At 40.3% G+C, this 18452-nt stretch overlaps 1 protein-coding gene across 1 annotated transcript; it reads right to left on the bottom strand.

Annotated features, from left to right (window-relative positions):
* Positions 1-103: 103 nt before the first annotated feature.
* LOC127331812 (alpha-terpineol synthase, chloroplastic-like) lies at positions 104-16544 on the bottom strand. The gene is made up of 7 exons (XM_051358015.2): positions 16205-16544; positions 15474-15729; positions 14879-15242; positions 14485-14703; positions 1062-1197; positions 626-877; positions 104-518 (listed from the first exon to the last, which is right to left on the bottom strand). The coding sequence occupies exons 1-7, from the start codon at positions 16478-16480 to the stop codon at positions 222-224; spliced, it is 1800 nt and encodes a 599-aa protein (XP_051213975.1). The 5' UTR covers positions 16481-16544; the 3' UTR covers positions 104-221.
* Positions 16545-18452: the final 1908 nt, after the last annotated feature.

Raw genomic sequence — 18452 nt, forward strand, 5'->3', positions numbered from 1 at the left:
TCTCTAGACCCTCCCTTGAAATAAACTACGGAAAAAGAAATACAACATCATACTTAGTTATGAGAAAATGTTTCATCCATTACGTCCTGTTATATTCGAAGTTCTACTTTCAGGTACACCTTTGCACCTCTTGTAGTCCCCGTACAACATTGTGCACGATTGGATACATTGTTTTATTAGAAGATAATAAACACACTAGGACATCTGTTGGCTGCTTTATACTAGACAATGTCAAAAGTCTCTACGAATAACGAATGGATGGTATCCTTGAGGTTGCGACAGTAGGTGAAGTTGTCATCTTTGTTATACATGAACTCCATCGTTCTCGTGAGGTTGAATATGACCTTAAGCAGCTTCCTCGGCTGGTCGTTATCAGGCTCCATCCAGTGGGCATTGAAATGTTTCCACGACTCCTCTTTAAGCTCCCATATCTTCTCGCGTGCCGTTTGGATCGAGACATTGTGCTGTTTCATGTAGCTGTCTATGGTGGAAGCAACATGAGGTGTCATCTGCTCTCGCTGCAGACACAGGGTAGATCCGTAGTTGATACAGAGTATATCAAAAAAGATCCATGCAATATCTTTAATTGTGCGCTTTTCTGACAAAATTAAGTACAACTTGTTACCTCGTATGTCATGATATCATCTAATAGTCTGATGATTATGCCAAGCCTCTGCACAATTTCAGGCATAGTGGAGACCCAATCAAAAGAATCCTTTGTTGCTACTTCATTCATTCCGACAAGCGAAGTGCAAGCAAGCAGGTGACATGCGCTAGTCCTTGCTGATATCTGCAGGTGTTCTTCGACTGATTTTGGGACATAACTTTCTTCACGCATTTTAACCTCCTTGTTGTAATTTTTAACGAGATCTACTGTCTGAAAATTGGAATACGACACGGGTAAATATAGATAAATTCACATATTTGAAAATAATTGAAAAATGGACTTAAAATGCAACTGTACTTGCTCATTGTTCAGTAGACTTAGAAATATAATTTTTAATAATACTTTCAAAAAAGATGGACATGACATGTGACATACAATGGTAAAGGTCACTTACAAAGTTTTTGAGGTAGGTCATACGGTACTTGTCCTTCTGTGGTAGTTCATTATCAATGGTCTGATATGTCTCCATAATCTTTCCAATCGCATACTGCATGCATTCTGGTAGATCATGTGCCGCCTTTGGATCCCAGCTACACATGAAATAATTCTCACTCACTACCCTCAAAATCTCAAATCCCTGATGGTAAATGTATTCCTAAGAAAATATTCGTCACGGAAAGTAACCAACATGAATGTTATTATCTTTTTTATGACACCCACTTTCATCACTGTTAGCCATCTGCAGTACTACATAATGTATTCTTGATGTGGACTTAACATCAAGCATCTCTAAAACATTCTTTCTATGTCAATGCCAAATATTGGCGTGGATCAAAAATGTGGACGGGCACACCCACCAAAGTGTTAGCTCGTATCCTATAGGAGGCAAACACGATTCTTTTTTACAAAAAATCATAAACCCTAGAGCTAGGTGTACTTCTACCACTCTCTCTGTAATCAATATATTAGCCATGGTACCCTCTACGTGGACGGACACACCCACCAAGTGTTCGCTCGTACCCTATAGGAGACAAACACATTTTTTTACAAAAGCCCTAAACCCAATAGCTAGATATGCTTCTTCCACTCTCTCCCTAATCAATATATTAGCCATGGCGTAGTCTGCTCATATCAACCCATAACCACTTCCGCCTACTCCTCTCAACTACACCGCATTAGTGTCCTACTCATATCAACCATGTCTCCTTTGCCACATCCACCCATGGTTGTCCCCCTCTTGCTCTCCAACTGGTCAAACGACGGCCCAAATTGGGTGGGTGGAAGGGGTGGGGCTGTATTTTGCCTCTAACTCAGTAGGCGTAGTCTCGAAAGAAACTTGCTTGCGACCCATGTCTTATTAGGTACTACTACCTCTGTTCTAAAATATAAGGGCATATGAAATAGATAAAAGTCAATTTTTATCAAGTTTAACCATAAACATAGAGTATAATATTAAAATCTAAAATATATATTGAATAATGCACTATGGGAAGATATTTGCGGTGGATATATTGATACTGATTTAATGTTGTGGATGTTCATAAATTTGTCTATAAACTTAATAAAACATATAAGATGTTGGATTCTGACTAAATTTTAGAACGAAGGGACTTAATCCTAAAAGGTGGCATAACATGTTGGTGAGCAAAAATATGGTGGCTCTAACTATCATCAAAATTTTCCGTGAACTAAATGCACAAAGCAGTTCACATGTGAGATTAACGTAATACCTTGCCTCACAGACTATGGCTGATCTAAAATGACATTGTACCTTCGTGTCCTCACCAATCCGATGCTTTGACAACCCTTCCTCGGTCATGTGTGATCATAGCTCCGATGTCCAACAGCGATATGTGATGACCCACAAGTATAGGGGGTGTATCGTAGTATCTTCGATAAGTAAGAATGTCGATCCCAACGAGGAGCAGAAGGTGTTGACAAGCAGTTTCGATGAAGGATTCACTGTAAATGCTCACAGACAAGTATTCAGGGGGGTTTGATGTAACAGTTGAATAAAGTACGAGTATGTAAAGTGCGAGAGTAATAATTGCAGCGAGTGGCCCAATCCTTTTTAGCACAAAGGACAAGCCGGTTTGTTTACTTATAATGACCAAACGTTCTCGAGGACACACGGGATTTTAGTCTAGTGCTTTCGCTACATACGGCTAAATAATCTTCATTGTTGTGATAAGTGTTGTGTGGGTGAACCTATGCTAATGTACCGCCCTTCCTAGGACTAATACATACTTGTGATTATACCCCTTGCAAGCATCCGCAACTACAAGAAAGTAATTAAGAAATAAATCTAACCACAGCCTTAAACTCTGAGATCCTGCGATCCCTCCTGCATCGATATACCAACGGGGGTTTAGGTTTCTGTCACTCCGGCAACCCCGCAATTGGCAAACGAATACAAGATGCATTCCCCTAGGCCCATAAATGGTGAAGTGTCATGTAGTCGACGTTCACATGACACCACTAGAAGAATAACACCACAACTTAAATATCACACCATTGAATATTACTCATCCATAGTTCACTACTAACATTTAGACTTCACCCATGTCCTCAAGAACTAAACGAACTACTCACGAGACATCATACGGAAGATGATCAGAGGTGATATGATGATGAATAACAATCTGAACATAAACTTGGTTCAATGGTTTCACTCAATAGCATCAACAACAAGTAGAAATCGATACCGGGAGAGTTTCCCCTATCAAACAATCAAGATCAAACCCAAATTGCTACGGCGGTGACGGTGTCCAGCGGTGATGACGGCGGTGATGATGGTGTAGATGATGATGATGGTGATGGCGATGATGTCCAGCTCGATGACGGTGACGATGGCGTCGATTTCCCCCTCCCGGAGGGAATTTCCCCGGCGGATTCCTGCCCGCCGGAGAGCTCTTTTCTCTCTGGTGTTCTCCGCCCCGCAGAGGCGGCTGTAACTCTTCGCGAGGTACCCTCTGTGGCTTAGGTCTTCGGGACGAAGGGTTTGGCGAAGAAAAGGAGGCGAAAGGGGTCGTGGGCCCTCCACACCACAGGCCGGCGCGGCCAGGGCCTGGGCCGCGCCGCCCTAGGGTGTGGGCCCACCCCGGCTGCTCCCCGGCTCCTCCTTCTGGCTTCCTTCGTCATCTTGAAAAATAGAATTTTTGGTATAATTTCCTTCCAGAGTTGATCTTCCGAAATATTGCGTTCTGACGGTGCTTTTTCCAGCAGAATCCTGGCTCCGGTGTTCGATCCTCCAATAATGATGAAACATGCAAAATAGATGAAATAACATAAGTAATGTGTCCCAATATGAAATATATCAATGAATAACAGCAAATTTAAAATAGTGATGCAAATTGGACGTATCAACTCCCCCCAAGCTTAGACTTCGCTTGTCCCCAAGCGAAACTGAGCTCGATAGACATGACCACATGTTTATGGAGTGAAGAGTCGATAAATAAAATACGGACAAGAAGCATCATATTCATTCACACAGGACATTATAGTAGACAACCTCTTATAACTCATATTGAAACAAGTATAGGGTAATCACAAGTAAAGGTGCATGAGAAATCATGATTGGTGATGGCAAACTTCGTTCTTGGTCAGAGAACAACTAACAGATTATATTTATCTTATTGAGCAGCGCTCTCATGTTAGAGTTTATAAGGCACAACTTGCATACTCAATCATAATGGTCTTCTCATGGTCATTGATAACTTGCAAAGCTATATTCATTCAGATAAAACTTGTACTAAACAAGGAAGAATAAAAGACATGATGTAGCAAATCACAATATAATGGTTTGATCACAACTACTCAAATGCTTGCTTGAGATGGAGGGAAATAGGTTTACTGACTCAACATAAAGTAAAAGACAGGCCCTTCGCAGAGGGAAGCAGGGATTAAATCATGTGCTAGAGCTTTTTCAGTTTTGCAATCATATAAAGAGAATAAAAGTAACATTTTGAGAAGTGTTTGTTGTTGTCAACGACTGGTAGCGGGTACTCTAACCCCCTTGCCAGACAACCTCCTAAGAGCGGCTCCCATATTATTTTCATTTTGTGTGGCACTCCTTCCAACCTTTCTTTCACAAACCATGGCTAACCGAATCCTCGGGTGCCTGCCAACAATCTCATACCATGAAGGAGTGCCTTTTTATTTTAGTTTTATTATGATGATGACACTCCCCCCAACCTTTGCTTACACAAGCCATGGCTAACCGAATCCTTCGGGTGCCGTCCATCAATCACATACCATGGAGGAGTGTCTATTTAATTTAATTAATTTGGGACTGGGAATCCCATTGCCAGCTCTTTTTGCAGAATTATTGGATAAGCGGATGAAACCACTAGTCCATTGGTGAAAGTTGCCCAACAAGATTGAAAGATAAAACACCACATACTTCCTCATGAGCTATGAAACATTAACACAAATAAGAGATACTAAGTTTTGAATTGTTTAAAGGTAGCACATGAAGTATTTACTTGGAATGGCAGAAAATACCATGTAGTAGGTAGGTATGGTGGACACAAATGGCATAGGTTTGGGTTAAGGTTTGGATGCACGAGAAGTATTCCCTCTCAAGATGTGTCTTTGGCTAGCAAGGTTAATTAGCAAGCATAAGAGTCGAGGGAAACAAACAAATATATATGTGATAGAAACAATCATGCATCTTCCTTGTAAGCACAAACAATTTTAACTTTAGAATAATAAGCTATGAGCTAACAAGAAAGACAATGAAACATCTACATGTATTTCTCTTTTCTATTTAAACCTTAAAGTGTTGTTGCTATTGACCCATGCTAAGTTTGCCAAAACCAAATAGATTTATTCAATGCTCCCAAAGTGATACCAATACTAACAACAAGGTGAATCATATAGTAAAGATTGCAAACTAAAATAAGATGTGCAATATGTAAATGATAAGACTTCTCATTAATATTCCATAACGATAACTCACACCAAGGGATACATAGACAACCAACTAAAGGAGAGATACTTCCAAACGCAACCCATCTTATATGATAACTTCCCTACTCATGATATGACACTACTTGACAATAAAAGTAAAAGGTAGTGATAATGTGATACCGCGGCACTCCCCCAAGCTTGGAACAAACCAAGGGGATGCCAATACCGATGATGAATTACTCCTGCGGCGATGGTGGTGATGAACTCCCGTCATCAAACTTCCAAGGAAGAGGCTCTCCATCAAGAAACGACGTCTTGGTCTCGGGGATCCTGAAACTAGCAGCACGGCTTCCTTCTCCTTTAGGACCCTGGACATCCTTGACCTGCAGTTCTCCTTCAACGAGCAGCAACTCCTTGGGGTGCATCTTCAGCTCCTCCATATACAAGTTGCCAACATCCTTGCTGGAGCCGTCCTTCGGAGTTTCCGACGAAGACATGATGACTCTAGATCCGAAACAAATCCTGGCAGAAACAGCTCGAAACAAAACACGTCGAAAACACGATACACGGACCTCCAGGGGTCCGGGAGATTATATAGCAAATATTTTCGCGAAATAAGGAAAATACCAGATCGAACCAGAGTCGGAAAGGAGCGACGGGGCGGCCAAACCATAGGCCGGCGCGGGCCCAGGTCAGGCCGCGCCGCCCTATGGTGGCACCCCCTCGTGCGTCCTTTCCACTCCGTTTCGAACTCGTAATTTCTCATATTTTCCAAAAACAGCAAAAATATAGTTCGGAAGGTAAATTGCGTACTTTTCATTACCAGTACTGTTACCTATTCAAAGTCGAGTTCTGGCGGACTGTCAATTTGCACTTTGATGAAATCTTCCGGTGTCTCCACTTGAATAATATCGACATCAACATTATAGGAATCACCTGAGATATAATGCTTGAGTCTTTGTCCATTCACCACTTGCGTAGCATTGCCTTGGAGAGAGCTAATTTTGATTGCTCCTGAACGATACACCTCCTCGACAACATATGGTCCTTCCCATTTCGAGAGTAATTTCCCTGCAAAGAATCTGAGACGAGACCGATACAATAGGACTTTATCCCCAATATTAAATTCTCTTTTGATAATCCTTCTATCATGCCATTTTTTAACTTTCTCTTTAAAGAGTTTAGCATTTTCATAAGCTTCACTTCTCCATTCATCTAGGGAACTCAATTGCAACAACCTCTTATCACCGGCAAGTTTAGGATCTTTATTTAATTCTCTAACAGCCCAATAAGCTTTGTGCTCTAGTTCTAAAGGTAAATGACAAGCTTTCCCATAAACCATTTTATAAGGTGACATTCCCATGGGATTTTTATAAGCAGTTCTATAAGCCCAAAGTGCATCCTTCAATTTACTAGCCCAATTCTTTCTAGTTTTATTAACGGTCTTTCCCAAAATAGATTTAATCTCTCTATTTGATAATTCTACTTGACCACTAGTTTGAGGATGATAAGCAGAAGCAATTCTATGATTAATACCATACCTAGCAAGAGTTTTTCTAAAACCTCCATGAATAAAATGAGAACCTCCATCAGTCATAATATATCTAGGTACTCCAAATCTAGAAAAAATAATATCTAAGAGCATTCTTAAAGAGGTCTCACCATCAACACTTTTTGTAGGTATAGCCTCCACCCATTTAGTAACATAATCAACAGCAACAAGTATATGAGTGTTACCTTCTGAAGACGGAAAAGGTCCCATGAAGTCAAATCCCCAACAATCAAACGGTTCAATAACAAGAGTATAATTCATAGGCATTTCATTGCGTCTGGAGATATTACCAACCCTTTGGCATTCATCACAAGATAAAATAAACTTTCTCGCATCTTTGAAGAGAGTTGGCCAATAAAAACCTGATTGTAGAACCTTTTGCGCGGTTCTTTCTCCGGCGTGATGTCCTCCATAAGCACTACCATGACATTTACTCAATATCTCCTGTTGTTCATATTCGGGAACACATCTTCGCATAATACCATCCACTCCTTCTTTATATAAGTGTGGGTCATCCCAGAAATAATGCCTCAAATCATAAAAGAATTTCCTCCTTTGCTGAACTGAAAAGGTTGGAGGCAAGTACTTGGAAACAATAAAGTTAGCATAATCAGCATACCAAGGACTGTCTCGCGAGCTCACCTTTATTACAGCCAATTGTTCATTTGGAAAACTATCATTAACAGGAACAGGATCATAAGCAATATTTTCCAATCTAGATAAATTATCAGCAACAGGATTATCAGCACCTTTCCTATCTACAATATGTAAATCAAATTCTTGCAACAGAAGTACCCATCTAATAAGCCTTGGCTTAGCATCTTTCTTTGTCATTAGGTATCTAATTGCAGCATGATCAGTATGAATAGTAACTTTTGAATCAACAATATAAGATCTAAATTTATCACAAGCAAAAACTACAGCTAATAATTCCTTTTCAGTTGTAGCATAATTTCTTTGAGCAGCATCAAGAGTTTTACTAGCATAATGAATAACATTCAATTTTTTATCTACTCGCTGTCCAAGAACAGCGCCTACAGCAAAATCACTAGCATCACACATAATTTCAAAGGGTAAATTCCAATCAGGGGGTTCAACTATAGGAGCAGTTGTTAAGGCTTTCTTAAGAGTTTCAAACGCTTCCTTACAATCATCATCAAAAACAAATGGTACATCTTTTTGAAGAAGATTAGTAAGAGGCTTTGAAATCTTAGAGAAATCTTTAATAAATCTCCTATAAAACCCAGCATGACCAAGAACACTACGAATACCTTTAACATCCCTCGGATAAGGCATCTTCTCGATTGCTTCAACTTTAGCTCTATCAACTTCAATACCTCTCTCAGAAATTTTATGTCCCAATACAATTCCTTCATTAACCATAAAGTGGCATTTCTCCCAATTAAGAACAAGGTTAGTTTCTTCACATCTCTGCAAAACTTTATCAAGGTTTCGCAAGCAGCTATCAAAAGAATTCCCATAGACGGAAAAATCATCCATGAATACCTCTACAATACTTTCACAAAAACCATGAAAAATAGCAGACATGCATCTTTGAAAAGTAGCAGGAGCATTACATAAACCAAAAGGCATGCGTCTATAAGCATAAGTTCCATAGGGACAAGTAAAAGTGGTTTTCTCTTGATCTTTAGCTTTAACAGCAATTTGTGAAAACCCAGAATAACCATCAAGAAAGCAAAAATGAGTATTTTTAGATAATCTTTCTAGCATTTGATCAATAAAGGGTAAAGGGTAATGATCTTTTTTAGTAACTTTATTAACTTTTCGAAAATCAATGCACATTCTATACCCTACAACTACTCTTTGAGGAATGAGCTCATCATTATCATTAGGCACAACAGTCATACCTCCTTTCTTGGGAACACAGTGCACAGGACTAACCCATCTACTATCAGCAATAGGATATATAATACTAGCTTCAAGGAGTCATAGTACCTCATTCCTTACCACTTCCTTCATCTTAGGAATTAGACGACGCTGATGTTCAACAACAGGTTTTGCATCATCTTCCATATTAATAGCATGTTGGCAAATAGAAGGAGAAATCCCTTTCAAATCATCAAGAGTGTAGCCAATAGCGCCTCGATGCTTCTTCAATATTTCCAATAACCTTTCTTCCTCAATCTCTGAAAGTTTAGAACTAATAATAACAGGATATATTTTCTTATCATCAATATGAGCATATTTAAGATTATCAGGTAAAGGCTTTAAATCAAAAACAGGATCTTCCTTTGGTGGCGGTGTTGTACCCAAATCTTCCACCGGTAAATCATGCTTGAGAATAGGTTGGCGAAGAAAAATTTCCTCAAGCTCATCTCTTTCTTTCCTAAAAATTTCGCTCTCGCTATCCTCCAAATGTTGCTGCAAAGGATTATTAGGAACAAGAACAATAGATGCACATTGCTCCATTTTAATATCATTACTAGGCAAATCAGCTTTATAAGGAGTTTTAGTAAATTTAGAAAAGTTAAACTCATAAGATTCACCAGCAAATTTAGTCAAAATTTTCTCTTTCTTGCAATCTATAATAGCTCCACAAGTATTTAGAAAAGGTCTACCAAAGATAATAGGACAATAATCACTAGCAGCAGAACCAAGTACCAAAAAGTCAGCAGGATATTTAATCTTACCGCATAAAACTTCCACATCTCGAACAATACCAATTGGAGAAATAGTTTCTCTATTAGCCAGCTGAATAACCACATCAATATCTTCAAGTTCACAAGAATCAATTTCGTGCATAATCTCCGTGTAAAGCTCATACGGAATAGCACTAACACTTGCACCAATATCACATAATCCATAATAGCAATGATCACCAATTCTAACAGATAGCATAGGAACACTAGCTTGTTTGGGTTTATTAGGATGTGAAACAATATTAGAAGCATCTTCACAGAAAATAATATGACCATCCTCCACATTTTCAGTCACAAGATCTTTAACTATTGCAACAAAGAGTTCAACTTTTATTTGTTCTTCGTGTTCTACAGGTTTCTTTTCACTTTTATGAACCGCACTATTTATAACAGAGTACTCCTTCATTTTAGCAGGGAAAGGAGTTTTTTCAATATAAGCTTCAGGAATAACATGATCAGCAGTTTCAACTACAACACATTTATTAATAGATGAATCAATTTTATCTTTATATGGTTCATGATACTTATCAAAGTTCTTCTTTGGCAATTCATAATGAGAGGCAAAAGCTTTAAAAAGATTTACAAAGAACTTGAGAATCAAGACCATATGTAGCACTCATATTACGAAATTTATCAAGGTATCCATAAAAGCTTCAATGCATTTATAATCATAAATTATACCTGATTCTCGATCTTTGTCGTTCTCCCATCCTTCAGTATTTTCTTGGATTCGATCAAGAAGGTCCCTTTTAAACTCTTCTTTGTTGCGTGTAAATGATCCAAAACAAGAAGTATCAAGCAAGGTCTTGTCTTGAAAAGAAAGTCTTGCATAGAAATTATCAATAATAACATTACCAGGAAGCTCATGAATGGGGCATTTGAGCATTAAAGACTTCAATCTCCCCCAAGCTTGGGCAATACTCTCTCCATCATGAGGCCAAAAATTATATATGCGATTCCGATCCTTATGAATTTCACTTGGAGGATAGAACTTAGAATAAAACCGGGGCACAATATCATTCCATTCAAGAGAATCTCCATTATCCAGTAATTTATACCAATGCGCCGCTTTACCAGACAGCGATAAAGAGAATAGTTTCTTCCTCACTTCATCCATAGCAATACCTGCACATTTGAATAAACCACATAATTCATGCAAAAACAGTAAATGATCACCGGGGTGGACAGTTCCATCCCCTTCATAGCGGTTATCCATAACACGTTCAATAATTTTCATAGGTATTTTATATGGTATTACTTCCTCACCTGGCGCTTCATCCACTACCGTTGCAGTAGTAGTAGATTTCCCAAATAGAAATTGAAGAGAAGATCTCTCCATAATGACTTATAGCAGCAGACAGAAATAAAATCAGCACAACAGTAAAGGTTTTCCTTACCAATTCCACTTACCAATAGCGCTTCACTCCCCGGCAACGGCGCCAGAAAATAGTCTTGATGACCCACAAGTATAGGGGGTGTATCGTAGTATCTTCGATAAGTAAGAATGTCGATCCCAACGAGGAGCAGAAGGTGTTGACAAGCAGTTTCGATGAAGGATTCACTGTAAATGCTCACAGACAAGTATTCAGGGGGGTTTGATGTAACAGTTGAATAAAGTACGAGTATGTAAAGTGCGAGAGTAATAATTGCAGCGAGTGGCCCAATCCTTTTTAGCACAAAGGACAAGCCGGTTTGTTTACTTATAATGACCAAACGTTCTCGAGGACACACGGGATTTTAGTCTAGTGCTTTCGCTACATACGGCTAAATAATCTTCATTGTTGTGATAAGTGTTGTGTGGGTGAACCTATGCTAATGTACCGCCCTTCCTAGGACTAATACATACTTGTGATTATACCCCTTGCAAGCATCCGCAACTACAAGAAAGTAATTAAGAAATAAATCTAACCACAGCCTTAAACTCGAGATCCTCGCGATCCCTCCCCGCATCGATATACCAACGGGGGTTTAGGTTTCTGTCACTCCGGCAACCCCGCAATTGGCAAACGAATACAAGATGCATTCCCCTAGGCCCATAAATGGTGAAGTGTCATGTAGTCGACGTTCACATGACACCACTAGAAGAATAACACCACAACTTAAATATCACACCATTGAATATTACTCATCCATAGTTCACTACTAACATTTAGACTTCACCCATGTCCTCAAGAACTAAACGAACTACTCACGAGACATCATACGGAACATGATCAGAGGTGATATGATGATGAATAACAATCTGAACATAAACTTGGTTCAATGGTTTCACTCAATAGCATCAACAACAAGTAGAAATCGATACCGGGAGAGTTTCCCCTATCAAACAATCAAGATCAAACCCAAATTGCTATGGCGGTGACGGTGTCCAGCGGTGATGACGGCGGTGATGATGGTGTAGATGATGATGATGGTGATGGCGATGATGTCCAGCTCGATGACGGTGACGATGGCGTCGATTTCCCCCTCCCGGAGGGAATTTCCCCGGCGGATTCCTGCCCGCCGGAGAGCTCTTTTCTCTCTGGTGTTCTCCGCCCCGCAGAGGCGGCTGTAACTCTTCGCGAGGTACCCTCTGTGGCTTAGGTCTTCGGGACGAAGGGTTTGGCGAAGAAAAGGAGGCGAAAGGGGTCGTGGGCCCTCCACACCACAGGCCGGCGCGGCCAGGGCCTGGGCCGCGCCGCCCTAGGGTGTGGGCCCACCCTGGCTGCTCCTGGCTCCTCCTTCTGGCTTCCTTCGTCATCTTGAAAAATAGGATTTTTGGTATAATTTCCTTCCAGAGTTGATCTTCCGAAATATTGCGTTCTGACGGTGCTTTTTCCAGCAGAATCCTGGCTCCGGTGTTCGATCCTCCAATAACGATGAAACATGCAAAATAGATGAAATAACATAAGTAATGTGTCCCAATATGAAATATATCAATGAATAACAGCAAATTATGATATAAAATAGTGATGCAAATTGGACGTATCAATATGCCATTGGGTGTTGCAGCTTGCGCTGAGTGTCTTGCATTGTGGTGGTTTGTGATCATTGGCAGGTCTCGAGTTTGAGCGGAGGAGGCCATGAGTAGGGGTGTACTAACGAGTAGCTCATCTTGTTAAGGCTCGATTCGTTAATCTCATTATTCTAATCGATTCAAAAGTTAAGCGGTTTAGTTCGTTAAAACCTCGTGATTTCTCATTAAAGCTCATTGATAGAAATTTTGCAAAAAATGCTTCTCGCAAGTCCCCGATTACTAGTTATTTTGAAGTTTTCTTAGTAATAATTTGAAGAAAGAGGAATTTTGGAAGCACTATAGGTTAAATATGGATAGAGATGAGTTAATGGGGTGTGACCTAACTAAATGGGATATGCTTCTATGAAGTAACATGTTTCATGAGCCACTTGCCAACACTCATCGAACATAAGGATTTAACAACAAAGATCAACTTGTTCATTACCATACAAGGTGATCTTTAACAAGATTCAGAAGACTTTTGAGTTTTGACCTTATTCTGCCTACATGTACCTGTATTGATCGAACATTCTGATTTGGCTGCTAGCGAGGTGGAATGCGGTTGAGGAAGCCCCTCCATCAATTTTTTAAAGAGTAAGAACCCAAATCTTCATGCACGAGGACTTGAACCTGTGTGAGTAGGTTGAAGATCCAATTTTCCCTAACCAAATTATCGAGACTCACATCTTTAGTTTCTCTAATTGAGCTTTGAGGCCTTGATAATTAGGCAACAAACATAATTACTAGTGATAATTAGCGATTGAGATATCGAGTTCCCGCTCCGAGGGAACGAAGGTATCGCATGTGGGGGGAGGAGGGTGTGGGGAACCCACTTAAGTTAAGACGCTCTCACCCAAAGGTTGGCTTGGTTCTTCATGATACTACCATCCAACTCCGATCGCTCCACATCTCCACAACGCTCAAGTTGTGGAAACATGACAAAATGTATTATAATCACCATCATTCATGCCAGTTAATAGTACATTCCTTACGACTGTTGGGATGCAAGGAAGTTAGAGTTTTAGAGTATTAACTATGCAATTTTTTAAAACTTGTATACACACAATCATATGAAGAAAATGGCTATATCCCTCAAGCTCGTGTCACGTCGGGAGACTTAGGGGTGACTAGATCGGTCATGTTTCCCAACACTCCCGCCCCTTCCACCCCGTCTTGCCCGAGAAGACCATTCGGATACACGTGGTCGTTGGTGATGGGGTGAGGTCTCCTCCAATTTTCGTGGTTCTAGCTTGGGAAACGACGTGATGGACAAGATGTCTTAAGGAAGTTTCTTCCCTAGGAGACGGTGCATGAATGGCCATGTGTTCCTGTGGGCCGATATACACGACTAATTAAGAGGTTTGAAATTTTCTTCTAAGGCGTGTGCGGTTCTAGGATCTTCTCAACATCAAGATCCGGCTAAAGTTTTAGAAATCCATATGGAGCTTGAGTTAGTAACATGCAATTAATTTAACTCCTAAAAAAACTTTGATGCACAACTTCGATATGAACTTCAGTAATCTTCACGTCAGATATGATTTTGCGTAGTTGCAGGAGAGTGCTCTAAGTATATATATTAGCTATGGGGTTGAAGGGACCACCACAATCAACTTAGTATAATGTTGTGAAGTGCATATAATCATTACCTACTTTTAGATAGCTTGGCACTCTATTATTTTTTAATTCTACACTTGGCCAAAAATGGTTTGAAATTTTTGTGGACTTAAAAGTAAAATACGCCGAAAAGAGAAGAACAAACCTTTCTATCCACCGGGTAAACAGTTCACACTCTTCTGGAGTTCCAAATGAATCATAAATATCATCCAAGATGGCTGCAATGCTAAGCACAAATGTAAGTATTATCCGGCCGCGTGAACAAGATGGTTCATAGTATACTCCTAACATCCACAAATAACATTCCACGAGTCTATCTCGAGCAAACGGCAGTTTTGAACGAATTTGTAGATCTGTCCACCACCTGCACATTTAACAAAAGTATATTATATATCAGCATCAATGTTTTGAATATGAAACTTAAAATTCATCTAAAGAATGTAGAGAGAATTTAGGTTAAACTCCGCCTCTCAATAACTTGGGACCATACGTATTATAATGCTGTAGGTTAAGATAAAACAGACTGATAACTGTTTCACCTTGTAGTGACTTCAAGCTCTTGTTGATACTGGAGTTGCATCAGAATGAAGTTCAACTTTGCAAGTTCCAATACCATTCCATTCATCGTGGCCTCCTCCTCATATGTAGAGATATAGATCTTTGCTTCATAAATTGCAACTCTTCTAGGGAGAGGGACCTCAAGTGCACACTGTATTTCACGTGCCAATGATCCTACCAGGTATGGTAGTTTCGTTTCTAAACTCCTTTTCGTAAAGCATATAGCTTTGTCAAGTATGATCTCTCCATGAGTACTAAAATGAGCGGCATTGTAAAGACTCAGCAATTCCCTTGGAGTTTTCGCGACAAAAGTTCCATCATTGTCTAAATATTTCTCAAACACGTCTGGAATATTAAATAGGAGCATAAACTTGTTAGCATTGAGTGTGTAAAAATTAGAAGGAATAGTACTGAAAACGAACAAGAACAACCACATATACATGAGTTATATTTAATTGTTACATTATCCCAATTTACTACTTTGACTGTACCATTTTACTTTGGTACATTGTTCCAATAACGTCATCCATATATTACATAATACAAAATAATTATTTGGACTATGATCAATCTTACCTGGTGAAACCTTGTATCCATGTTTACGGAGAAGATAGAACCAAAGGGCCACTGTATGAAGATCATAATCATTGACGTTTGCATCGTGAATTTCTACTAAAGCAACATCAATCTCCGTTTCAAAAAGATAATCCACGCATAGACGCTCTAATGCATTGATGAGATTCAGCCTCTCAAGCAGGCTACAAGTAGCTGAAATAGCTATCAGTTTTGCCACCTCTTTCTTCAGTTCCTCAACTCGTTCGACCATCCTAGTCTGCTAGAGGCAACATGTAAAATGAGCTTACTAGCAACTGGTCAATACACTATTTGTGTGCTCGTATATGATCAGACCTTAACACCATGCCATCGCAAAATAAATTCATAGATGTCAATTTTGCACATTCATCCCTAGTATATATTTGTGTTTGTTATAATACTGAGAAATGATAATCGAAGGGGATCGAAAAGGAGAGGAGCAGATTCGATGCATAGATAGAGCTAAAAGGTATGTATGTGGACCAGAACAACTAGACAAGCCACTGCCCCCTACCCAATTTGGAGATATATCTATTATTAGAAATACCCAGGAATAGAAAGCATGCTACTTTTAGAAATTTCAAGTACGGAGTACTACTGAGAGGCAAAGTATATCCCACATCAAGATATGCCCTCCCCATATTTCCTTGAAACAAAAGGTAGGAACTGAAAGCATATAGGGTATGTTGGTAAAGAGAAGGGTATTGTTCCACCTGTTGCTGGGAGGAAGCTGCTGAACGAGGGTGGTGAAGGAAGAAATCTCCCCATACAGAAGCGTAGAAGTCGAAAGGATTCCTGTTCAACCGATCGTCAGCCTCATGTTGCGTTTCTGCTGAAACCTGCCGGCACTCCAGTGCGGCCCCGTGCCGCTGCTGCCAACTGGTAGAAAGACATGGCCGCCGTTCGGCCGGCCGCGTTGCGAGACGACCGCTCATGTTGCCTCGTGCTCCCAGTCCGAGGGAGAAGGTGGTTATCGCACCGCTCTGCATCTTCCGACTCGCGCTTGGTAGCTAATTAAACTGTCTATGTTTGTGCCATGGTGTACCGGTTCGTGTTGCCACTCCTGTATTTATAAAGACAAGCAACGAACTGTTGCTAGTTTTTTTTTTCTATAAGTAAGTTTTAAAAAATGATTCCAACAGGGAGGAGCATTGATTGGTGAGAATTCTAGAATTCGTTCCCGACGTGACTCAAATTTTGGCTGTCGGGATGCGCCACTGCCGTTCAACCACTAGGCTACTGCTCATGTGTGCTTCGGTGCTTCCTCGATGCATAGAGCCAATTTCATTAACAATAAACCAAGCACCTAGGCCAAAACATTAAATTACAAGTCGGTTACATATATGAAATGTAAGGGCAGCAAATGTACATCTACGACTAAGTTTTAATTCATCCAAAAACAACGCACTCAAGCCGATTACATTGACGCAAATGTTGTCAGGACTAGCCAATGAAAGTCCGATCGGAAACTTTTATCCTTGAGCTGAGTCCAATCAATGACGTTTAAATATTCGGCAACAAAGACAACATCTTCAACAAGTACACAACATATGTTTAATTTGCCATCTTGACTACACTACCCATGATTTCGCTTGAAACCATGGTGGTGTCCTGCGGGTTGATTTGCCACCATCAACTAATAGAACGAATATGTTCAATAATTGGTTGAATGAGATTGATAAACTAAGCACGGACCACAGATACTTGTGAGAGTTTGTGGATTGTTATGGTCTTTAAGGAATTATAGAAACGCCTTGCTTTTCACAAGGTTGGAGCTATTCATTATTATCAGGTTATTCACAAGACTACACACAAGATTCATATGTGGTCCTTTCTCTGTCCCAAGGGGTGGCACGAGCCAGTTACTGCATGCATCATCTGGAGATGGTTACACATGCATATTTTACAACCAAGATGGATGACGACTAATATATTAGATGTTGCAGTTACGTTCTGTGTTTTTATTATTCTACATGGTGATTATCGTAGCCACTTTTGAGTGATCCATGAATTATAATTTTTTAATCTCTAAACTTTGCAATAAAAGGGCGTGCATCGATTGATGCAGAGGCCGGAGTATTATCTTTGTTTAGATTTTTTTTACAGAATTAAGAAGAAAGTGAATTCTCAAAGAAAAATATAATGGGACTTGAGCTCATGTTAAGATTTGTATGGATTGGAGGCATAGGAACAAACTTCCTGTGTTGTGAACTCAATCCTACGGTCCAAGGGGTTTACATAGGAAAAAATCATGAGTTCCAAGCCTACAAAATTCCTATGATCCAAAGTGTCCCAAAGATTACATGAATCATTGTTTGGCTGTATAGGTTTTCTTTAAACCATAGACGTGTAAAAATGAAGCAATTGTTGTGTGAAAATACAAGATGCACTCTACCAGATGCATTGTTCACTGATACGACTGCTTACCAAGAAGCGGGTGGAGACATGCATGATATCTAGCTGAAATCATCGATGACGTGCAGTCCACCATCCTTGTGATTTGTGAACCGCCACGCATGCGGGTGAGCTGTAAACTAGTTCATCCAAAATCTCGCTTCACAGACGTCGAGATGATCCGCTAGCGGATCCCACAGTATAGAGCTGTTGGTTGCGTGCGGAGGAGCGAGACACAGAGATACCACTGGTAGAAAAACAGGCTTTCGGTGAGCCCCATAAGTCGCGAAGCTGTAGGAACCGCGACTAATGGGACCTTTAGTCGCGGTTCGGGAGGCGAACCGCGACCAAAGGCCTGGGCCCAGGGCGCTCGGTGGCCAGCCGGTGCACGTGGGGGGCTTGAGGGCCTTTAGTCGCGGTTGGCCAGGCCAACCGGGAATAAACCCCCCCCCCCCCCCCCCCCCCTATATATACCCATCCAGCAGCCAACACTTAGCCATTTGGAACCATTCTCTTCACAAACTTCACAAGTGGGTGTTAGGTTTGCTTTTGGTTCCTCTTATGCAC

Source organism: Lolium perenne, chromosome 2, assembly GCF_019359855.2.
Source record: "Lolium perenne isolate Kyuss_39 chromosome 2, Kyuss_2.0, whole genome shotgun sequence".
NCBI lineage: Eukaryota > Viridiplantae > Streptophyta > Magnoliopsida > Poales > Poaceae > Lolium > Lolium perenne.